The 10,004-nt window shown below is 49.5% G+C and overlaps 1 protein-coding gene across 1 annotated transcript; it reads right to left on the bottom strand.

Annotated features, from left to right (window-relative positions):
- Window positions 1-345: 345 nt before the first annotated feature.
- Window positions 346-9,537, bottom strand: LOC138745173 (uncharacterized). The gene is made up of 6 exons (XM_069902229.1): window positions 9,437-9,537; window positions 8,481-8,703; window positions 7,125-8,126; window positions 3,480-3,591; window positions 2,184-2,391; window positions 346-994 (listed from the first exon to the last, which is right to left on the bottom strand). Exons 1-6 carry the CDS (start codon window positions 9,535-9,537, stop codon window positions 772-774), a joined length of 1,869 nt encoding a protein of 622 aa, XP_069758330.1. The 3' UTR covers window positions 346-771.
- Between the last annotated feature and the right edge of the window lie 467 nt (window positions 9,538-10,004).

The raw sequence follows: 10,004 nt of genomic DNA, 5'->3' as shown, positions 1-10,004 counted from the left end.
CCGTGGGAGCCCTGGAGGCAAATACACAGACACTTTGCTTCTCTTTCTCTGAGTGTAAGGGGCACCGGACAACGCTAATGGTGAATTTTTGCCTGCCTTGTGGCAGACTGAAGGCAATTTCGTGCTATGTTACATTCCTGTTTTATTACACTAATATCCCGAAATGAATGAAAATTATCTTGCAGTGTTTTCACCAACAGGTGACTTGGCCCTCCTGATAGCTTCTTCCTCCTGATGAAATAATCTTCACCACATTTCTCTTCACCTCTGGTCCAGGGAAACATTGTTTTCATGTGTAATTAAATGACACTTTCCAGAGATTCATTCCAATAAAATAAGATTCAGTTATTGGATGTGAGTTACACACAACCGGAGGTTTTATTCAATATTGTTCAGCAGACGAACACAGTCTATATGTCACCTCATCTACGTCAATCATTTTACTGGACAACGAAGATTTTACTTCCTGAACATTTTTGGCTGCTGATCATGGAAATCACCTTAAACTTTCCTATCACGTACTAATTTTTAGATATAACCTATTTTTGTGATTTCCTGTCATATTTTAAGTTGACTTGTATATTGGTTAGTGTAGTGTATATGTCTTCATATTTTAATGTAACTTATATTTATGTAAATCTGCTCTGTGGTCCTGGAGAAACGCTATCTCGTCTTTACCGTGAGAGCGAGGTGTGAATGATAAATAAAGGTGACGAATCGATGTGAGTGGCAGTAACCTGTGCCCTTGCCCACCAGTGGAAGGAGCCTTCATCAGCAGGGATGTGGAGATGCCTCTTGTCCCAGCGTTGACTCTTGACCCGGTGTCGGGACCCAAACCTCAGAGCTGCTTCTGTGATCACCACAGAGGGAGGCGGAAGATGGGCACAGCCGTATGCGGTGACGGTTCGCCAAGCAGTAATGAAGCAAGTCCGTCAGCAGCAGAGCCGTGACTCCCACGCTGTACAGCACCACCGCAGCCATTAGGCCATAGTCACTGGAGGGGGAGAGAGCGGGAGAGTGAGCACCAACCGACACAGTTTGACAACCTCCCCCCAACCCTGCCCAGGGCCATGGGGATCGGTGCTACCCAAGCAGAGGGAGGCCGAGATCTCAGCCCTGACCCTAGTCATGGTTCAGTGCTCCAGGGGGATGGGGGGTGGGGGGGAGCATGGCCAGTCACCACTGACTTCAAGCAGGCTGGATGTGGAGGTGGGGATGGCTCCAACAGGCAGCTCACAGCTGGGGAACATCTGCTGACCAACACCCTTTTGACGCCATCCTACCCCTCCCAGACCCACCACCCAATGTCATCTGCTCCCCACCCTACTCCCACCACCCTCACCCCACCCTCCACCACCCTCATCCACCTCACACCACCCCCACTCCCTTCCCACCACATCCCCTCCCTCACTGCCACCTCACCCCACCCCCACCCCAACCATCTCCCCTATCCCACTCCTACCTCCTTCCCTCACTCACCCTCCCCAACCCCACCCTCCCTGCAGCCCCAACCTCTCCCTTTAACCCACCATCTCCCCTCCTCCGACCCCCATCCCACTCTCACTACCTCCTACCCCATCCTACCTTCACCCCCTCACTCTCACTACCTTCTGCCCCTTCCCATCCTTCCCCCCCCCCACCATCTGCCCCATGCCAACTGATCTCTCTTTCTTTAACTCCGCTCCTGAACTGGCCCATACTTGTACTACATACGAGATGTCTGATTGGGGTGCCCGCAAAACATCATGCCATCGCTGCATCTTGGCACAGGTGACAATAATCTTGAACTTGAACAAGCAATTTTAAGGTCATGGGTCAGCCAAAATGTCCCCAGGGTGAGACAACATGGAAACAGGGTTTGTGAACTATCGAATCCACACCAGCTGTGGTTTACACTAATCCTGCACAGGCCCCGCGGTCACTGAATGGTGTGGCCCACAGGATGGGTTACCTCTTCCCCTGCCTGTCTGAGCCCACAGTCCACCTGAACTACTCACGGATTGCATCACCAATCCGTATGGTTAACCCCCCCACCAACACCCGAACCCTCTGCAGCAGCCAGCATTCCCTATGGGACTATGTGGGAGAAAGTGTTCAGCATGGACTGTGGCGGTGGGGGGGGGGGCAAATGGCCTGTTTCTGTGCTGTAATTGTTACACTGTGATCAACAAACCCATACATACATGGGGCTCCTGGCAGCCACAGTCTGGTTGATTCTCATCATGCTCTGAAATTCTGACTTGCTGCAGCAGTACTTCAGGGTCTGGTTACTCTGTCGACAGCAGTAACTCTGTCTCCTCTCATCATTCAGCCGTGGGCAGTGGAATCCAAAGTGATACGTTCCTGCAGCATCCAAATACGGCTCACAGGTCCCACACTTCACGGAGGAAACTGGGCAGGGAAGGGTTAATTGTCACATCATTGTTCGTACTGACAGACTCGTGGCCTAATTGTGATTTGGGAGAGTCTGGTTCACAAGGCCGGGGATATTTAGTCACCTAATGAGAGGAAGGGTATCACTCAGAGAGAAAGAGTACAGAGAAGGTTCACTAGGATGTCCCTGGGACTTCAGGGACTGAGATACAGGGAAAGATTAAACAGGTTCGGACTATTCCCTGGAACATAGAAGAATGAGGGGAGGTGTTTAAAATTATGAGGGGGACAGACAGAGTAAATGTAGGTCAGCTTTTTCCCCCACTGAGATACAGACCAGAGGACATGGGTTAAGGGTGAAAGGAGAAATGTTTAGGGAGAACATGAGGGGGAATTTCTTCACACAGAGAACGGTGGGGGTGTGGAACAAGCTGCCAGCTGGAGTGGTGAATGTGGGCTCAATTTTAACATTTAAGTATGTGATCAGGTACGTGGTTGGGAGGGGTATGGAGGGCTATGGACTGGGTGCAGGTCGGTGGGACTAGGCAGAATAGTAGTTTGGCACAGAGTAGAAGGGCCGAAGGGCCTGCTTTCTGTGTTGTAATATTCTATGGTTCTGAAGTGGACAATAAAAAAGATGCATTCTAGTCATGTGCAGAGAGTACAGCCAGATGACTGCAGGTGGCATCGGTCAGACAACACATCCAACTCAGGTCATGCTTCTGCCCTCGTCTCCAAATGAGGCAAGAAATTCCACTGAAGATGACAACCACTTTCCTTCAGCCAAGATCTATCCGTAAATCCACATCTTGGAGGGATTGAGGTTGAGAAGTCCCTCAAATGACACAAGTGGCCACGTACAACAAATGACTGACAGAACCAGTAACACTGACTGACACCACGAATATAAAGAGCTTTCCACTTTCTCCTTCTCAAAAAATATATTTATATGATGAATAACATTTAAAAAGCCATTTGTGAAACATTGTGTAAAAATGGTTCTGAAATAGGACTTCAAAAAGTGGTCATGGAGCAGGTTGGATTGGAACATTGGGGAATTCCGAGATGTGAAAGGTGTTGGTGGTAAAACCGCTTTCTCTACTCACCTGTTGCCAGTAACCCACAGAGCAGCAAAATCTGGAACTGTTTGGAGTGCGACAATTTGTAACTCCCACACCCTGGGCGCCTACTTTTCATCCCAAATGCCGGGACCAAACCCTACAACAAAGTAAACCATTTACTTCCTGTCTACTCACTCACCACTTCCACCTGTGACCTGACTTCTTGCGGCCAGGTGAAGTTGCACGTAAAGTGGGCAATTGTAGTTAACAGACAGACATATAAAGACACAAGGAGGAGTCAGCCACCTGCCCCATCGATCCTGCACCACCATTCAATGAGCTCACATGAATACAGCTGAAAAAACACCATCAATGCTGGGGGACGGTAATTACAACATGACAGTTATGTGATACATGTTAGCATAGAATTGCAGAAATAATCTTAACAAATTGAACCAATCTCGATCTGATGATGGGCTCATCTCCACCTACCTGTCTTTTCCCCATATCCTTTAATTCCCCTAAATATCGACCCAACCTTTTCTTAAATATATAGCAGATAAACAGGCCTTTGGGCCCATTATGACCATTGACCCTGGCACTTCATCTGCTCGTCTAAATGCGCCTACCCTCTTTCTCAGGTAGTACATTCCAAATTCCAATCGCGCTCTGAGTGAAAAAGCCCTCCCCCAATCCACCCTCACTGTCCTTTCTTTAAATCCGGGTCCTCCGCCACGGGGAAATATTGCTTGTTATTTTCTCTCTCTCTTTTGGTTCCTCAGAAACTTAACACGGAATAAAGGGTTGTTGACCCCCCCCCCCCATCTGTAATTCCGGACCAATCAAAACTTTGATGTGTTATTAGTTTATCTCTCAACTATATGGCAGTCATGAAGATGTGGAATATGCTCAAAAGCACACCAGGGTGTGCTTGAACCCTGAGATTGGTTCAATTTGTTAAGACATACGTTTAAGATTATTTCTGCAATTAACTGCTATGCTAACGTGTATCACATAACTGTCATGTTGTAATTACCGTCCCCCAGCATTGATGGTGTTTTTTCAGCTGTATTCATGCTTGTTTTCAAACAACCAAAGGCCCACTTGAACAGATAGACATTTGAAAGCTCTAGGGATAAGAGGGCAGCAGGGAACTAGGGCAGAATGGAAGTTAAGTCCCTGAACATCATGTTGAATTATTGGGGTAGGAATGAGGGGCTGAACGGCCTACTCCTGCTTCTGTCTTCTAGTGTTCATGAACATCCTTGGTGACTTCTTGCAGTCCTTACCCCATTAGTGACCAGACAAACTTTTCCCCAATACCCTGATGAAGGGCTCAAGCCCAAAATGTTGGTTCTGTACCTTTATCTTTGCTGTATAAAGGACACCGTTTGACCTGCTGAGTTTCTCCAATTGAGTTTTTACTTCGACCGCGGTGTCTGCAGACTCTCATGTTGGAACACCCCTTCCCCAGTGGAACATGATTAAATGTCACCTCAGAGGGAATCAGCGTTGATGCAGAGTGACGTTCCAGACATAGTTCCTAACATTTGGCCTCGTGAATGAATGTTAGCTCACAAGCATCCCCTTGTCCCCAAAGGGCCTCTCCTCGCACTCCATTATTCTTTGAAGCAAAAATACCTTTTCATATAATGAATGTGCCATTTCTACATCGGTTTGTTCCTGTTCTGTTTTGTTTTGGTTCTGATTTATTTGCGTTTCTAGGAATGATTTCACCTGCAGATTCTGAAATCCTCTCTGCTGCACAGGGAGTTGTTCTCCATCTGAACACCTTCCAACAATGTCACGTTATTTTGCATGTTAAGGCGTAACTTTTAGTATTAGTTTTCAATCTAACAATGAGAAATTGCTTGGAAAATATGCTGAAAAAAATGAAAGGGTTTAGTGTGCAATTTGTCAACATATAAAATCCCTGAAGTTACAGGCTATGCCAGGCTTGTCTCATTTTCATTCCCACATTGAACACCGCTACCGCTGTACCAGTCAGTGATGCAAATCTTTAATCACTTTGCAAAGTGTGAGAACTTCTTTACAGCAAGAAGCACAGTCACAAGAAGCTAGTCTCACCCCCGAGAGAGTCTGCTCTGCTATGTGGCTTACACGTCATAAATCTATATCTCTACCATCAGACCTCCCCCTTGGGTTTTTAGAACATTCTAATAGACTGCTCCGTATCCCTTAAAATTTTCTTGGGATTTGTTAATCAGGTCGTGTCTCTTAACGCTAAAATATGGAGCCGTTGTTGTTCTTCAATCTTGCTGAACGACCAAAACCTACCATGGAACGTTCCTATTATTTTAGTCTCTACTTTAAAACTTGCATTCTAATGTCCGCCTCCTCTCTGCGCCCCCCCCCCCCCACCCGGTGACCCAGAGATTTACCAGCCTCAGCCATAAGCTCTTTTCCACCTTTGTTCTGGGTGAGCTCCCTTCAAAACCTGAGGGGCGCTTACAACAACCAGTCATTCCCTGTTCACTGCCAATACTTTTGTTCTTTTTTAAATTTGGCATTAATTTGCTTTGTTGAAATTCTTTGGCAGGATTTGGATCATGGTCCAGCAACAACCACTGACCCTGCCATTCCTTGGAGAGGGACAAGACTCAGTTATTGTCATGTCATAAAACAGAAAATGTAATTTTACACACAATTTCCCTTTTGTCTGCCTGGAGCCTCCATGTTGAGGCAATCAGGATGAAGGCTCACCAGTGGCTATACTCTGTGGGATGTTTGAGGAGATTTGATCAGTCACTGAAGACTCTCGTAAACTTCTACAGGTGTACGATGGAGAGCATTCTGCCTGGTTGTATCACTGTCTGGTACAGCAGTGCCATCTCTCAGGACAAGAAAATCTCCAGAGGGTCGTTACCTCAGCTCGCTACATCACAGCCTTTAGTCCATTGAGGACAATTCCACAAGAGGCGGTGTCTGAAGAAAGCAGCCTCTATCCTCAAGGACCCCCACCACCCAGGCCAGGCCCTCTTCACTCAACCATGGGGAAAAAGTTCCCATCGGCTCAAGGGCGGCTTCTTCCCCTCCACCATCAGATTCCTGAATGAACAGTGAACCACAGACCCTTGCCTTACTTTTCATTCCCTATTTTTTTTACAGTAATGTTGTAAGAGGGTTATACTATGAACGTCTGCCCTGTGATGCTGCGGCAAACCCCAAATTTCACGACTTGTTCATGAGAATAAGTTCTGATTTGCCAGGCGCCCTTCCAGTCAGACAGGGGTTCTTCACATCCACGTTAAGTCCTCCCTTACTCTCCACAGAGCACCGATGACAGAGAGAGGATCCGCTCAGAATCACTGAGTGTCCTGGAACTCTCTTCCTTTGCAGAAATGGAGAGATTCCGAAGCAGCAGGAGGTTGGTGGAAGGTCACTGGTGGCCACTCAGCCCCGAGAATTAAATGCAACCTCTCCCGTTCGCGAACCTGGATCCAAGTCGCTATTTCAAGAGTTCAACCATAGGCGCTGATTGAACACACAGCGCTGGAGAAACCCCGCAGCTCAAAGTCCTTTCCATGGGAAAGAGAGATATAGAACGGACGCTTCGGGCTTGAGCCCTTAACCGAGGGAGTTTGCCTTGTGCCGTTGAATTCAAGGAGGGTGCGAGAGGGTCGAAGCCCAGTCGTCCACCCCCCAAGGCTGTTCTGCAACTCTGCTTACCAGTCTGAGCGGCCGCCTCTTCGTCCAGCCTGGACCGCGTCTCGGCGCGGATCCTCCGCTTGGCACGGATGCAGCGGGAAGAGCTTCGTGTCCGGGTCTCAGGTTCATCGCCACGGCAGCCAGCGAGGAACCTCTCCGGCCGCTCCAATCTCTTCGGCAACCGGCACCGTCCCAGGGAGAGGGGAGTGACGGCACCGTCCCAGGGAGAGGGGAGTTACGGCACCGACCCAGGGAGAGGGGAGTGACGGCACCGACCCAGGGAGAAGGGAGTGACGGCACCGACCCAGGGAGAGGGGAGTGACAGCACCGTCCCAGGGAGAAGGGAGTGACGGCACCGTCCCAGGGAGAAGGGAGTGACGGCACCGTCCCAGGGAGAAGGGAGTGACGGCACCGTCCCAGCGAGAGGGGAGTGACGGCACCGTCCCAGGGAGAAGGGAGTGACGGCACCGTCCCAGGGAGAAGGGAGTGACGGCACCGTCCCAGGGAGAGGGGAGTGACGGTACCGTCCCAGGGAGAAGGGAGTGACGGCACCGTCCCAGGGAGAGGGGAGTGACAGCACCGTCCAGGGAGAAGGGAGTGACGGCACCGTCCCAGGGAGAAGGGAGTGACGGCACCGTCCCAGGGAGAGGGGAGTGACGGTACCGTCCCAGGGAGAGGGGAGTGACGGCACCGTCCCAGGGAGAAGGGAGTGACGGCACCGTCCCAGGGAGAGGGGAGTGACGGCACCGTCCCAGGGAGAGGGGAGTGACGGCACCGACCCAGGGAGAAGGGAGTGACGGCACCGACCCAGGGAGAGGGGAGTGACGGCACCGTCCCAGGGAGAGGGGAGCCCCGGGTTAAGGTGGAGTCTGGCTCAGACTTGCCACGTCGAGGGGAACTGCGGTTCAAACCCCGGCAAACTGGCTGGCTCCTGGTGGGACAGGATGCGAGCGAGGCTGGCAAGGTCCCATCCCTGGGTCCCTGGCAGTGACCCAGAAATCCCACTAACCTTGTGGTTCTCAACTACCTCCCCCTCGCACATATCACCTTAACTCCCCCAGGTCCAGGACCAACTGCTCCCCCTCCACCACCAGACTCCTCAACAATAATCTCCATCAGGGTCTCGAACTTGTGCACTTCTCTGATGCAGAGTTTGATTACTTTCTTTCTTTGTTTACTTGTATAAGCTGAGTAGATTTTTTGCACTATTAATAAGTGGAAATTCTGCCGCGCCGGCGGGAAAAAGAACCTTGGGGTTGTGTCTGATGCACTCAGGAGATGATTGTGGAGAAACCAAAAGGCTTTGATTCACTTGAGAACACAGCACATCCATCCTGTTGAGCTGTCCTGCACTGAGTTGCAGGGGGCCACAGGTACAACCGACCAATAGGCTTGCTTGACTAGATCATTATACATGACAGCCATTGACCACAATGTGGTGGCAATAAATCTGAAATCTGCACACAAGGGGCAATCGACTGAGCCCAAGTCGATGGGCTCTGGCCCAAAACGCAGGTCACCCTTTACTTCCTCCAGATGCTGCGTGACCTGCTGAGTTTCTCCAGCACGTTTGTGGATTGCAGCAAACACCCCATCACATCTTAGGGATGTGGGCAGAACTGAAGAACCAAGATTAGAGCCACGTGGTCATGGGGAGAACATCCAAACGGCACTGCTGGAGTGGAGGCCGCGATCCCGTGCTTGGAGATAATGGCCTTGCTCTGGTCAATGGAGGGGATCACAAGTTTGAGAGATTCAAACTAAGTTATTCTGGGAAGTTGTCATCGTGCATTCCACGGCGACAGGCATCTTAGCTACTCTTCATTGGTGGATGGAGTGCCAAGTAAACTCACTGTGTTGCCCTGCGCGGAGCCAACCCTCATGGATATTGCACTTGTCCACTGGAGTGCATTGTCAAGCTCAGGAATGGAGTCTTGTCAACAATACAAAGCTGTGCAGAGTTGTTACTGAATTCTCTGCCATCAGCTCTTTTCCTCAAACACGTCCCCCATCTCACTTGTCAGGAAGGGCAACAGCGACTGCACTTCCTGAGAAGACTGAGGTGGGCAAGGCCACCATCATGTCAACCTTATACAGGAGCTCTATTGGGAGCGTCCAGGCCGCTGCATCACAGGGGGGAACGGCTACTTCAGAGAAATGGATCAGAGGTTAATCCATCGGACCATAAGAGTGGCAGAGATGATCACGGGTGTTTCCCTCCACTCCTACCCCTTTCCCAGATTGTTGTCTCAAAAGGGCGTGCAAAATCATTTAAGACCCCTTCCACCCCACACACAGCATCTTTCAGCTGCTCCCATCAGGGGAAGGGGTACAGGAGGATCAGAGCCAGCACCACCAGGCTGAGGAACAGCTTCTTTCCACAGGCCGTGAGAATGATGCACGCCCAAAGGAACAGCTCACACTGACCCTCCATGACTCTCATATTCACAAAATAATATTTATCTATTTATAGATGCATTGTTTGTCTGTATGTATGTGTTATGTCTGGGTGTGTGTCTGCGTGTTTTTGCACTGAGGACCAGAGAACGCTTCTTCGCTGGGTTGTTCTTGTACAATCAGGTGACAATAAACCTGACGACTCATTATCCTACAGATACAGAAACATATTTGAAATTTATGAGCAATTCCTTTCAATGAAAGAAGTCTGACATCAGCCCGTTTTTTTCTCCAAATATGGTTTTTGAATAAATGCCTCTCCCAATTCTTCACTTCCTGTCATCCATTGGCTCCCTCACCCTAATGCTCCTTCTAACTTGTACCCTCTTCTGATTCACCAAATTACCAGGCAAATATTAATTCCTCCTTCTGACAAGTTCCACCTCACCATAACGATGTGAGAACACTGTCATCACTGAATACGTCTGAAAAGTAATCACTACT

This window comes from Narcine bancroftii, chromosome 11 (assembly GCF_036971445.1).
Source record: "Narcine bancroftii isolate sNarBan1 chromosome 11, sNarBan1.hap1, whole genome shotgun sequence".
Classification (NCBI taxonomy): Eukaryota; Metazoa; Chordata; class Chondrichthyes; order Torpediniformes; family Narcinidae; genus Narcine; species Narcine bancroftii.
The sequence above is the reverse complement of the archived record's forward strand: the minus strand, read 5'-3'. Positions and strand labels throughout refer to the sequence as shown.

Excerpts from the sequence above, each read along its gene's own strand:
- LOC138745173 (XM_069902229.1), bottom strand. The coding sequence starts at position 9,537 with ATGGAGGGTCAGTGTGAGCTGTTCCTTTGGGCGTGCATCATTCTCACG. Across the intron at positions 8,127-8,480 it reads AGCAAGCCTATTGGTCGGTT|TTGAGAACCACAAGGTTAGT; the intron begins GTACCTGTGGCC and ends AGGGGGAGGTAG. Across the intron at positions 2,392-3,479 it reads CTGTGGGTTACTGGCAACAG|TTTCCTCCGTGAAGTGTGGG; the intron begins GTGAGTAGAGAA and ends TTCCCTGCCCAG.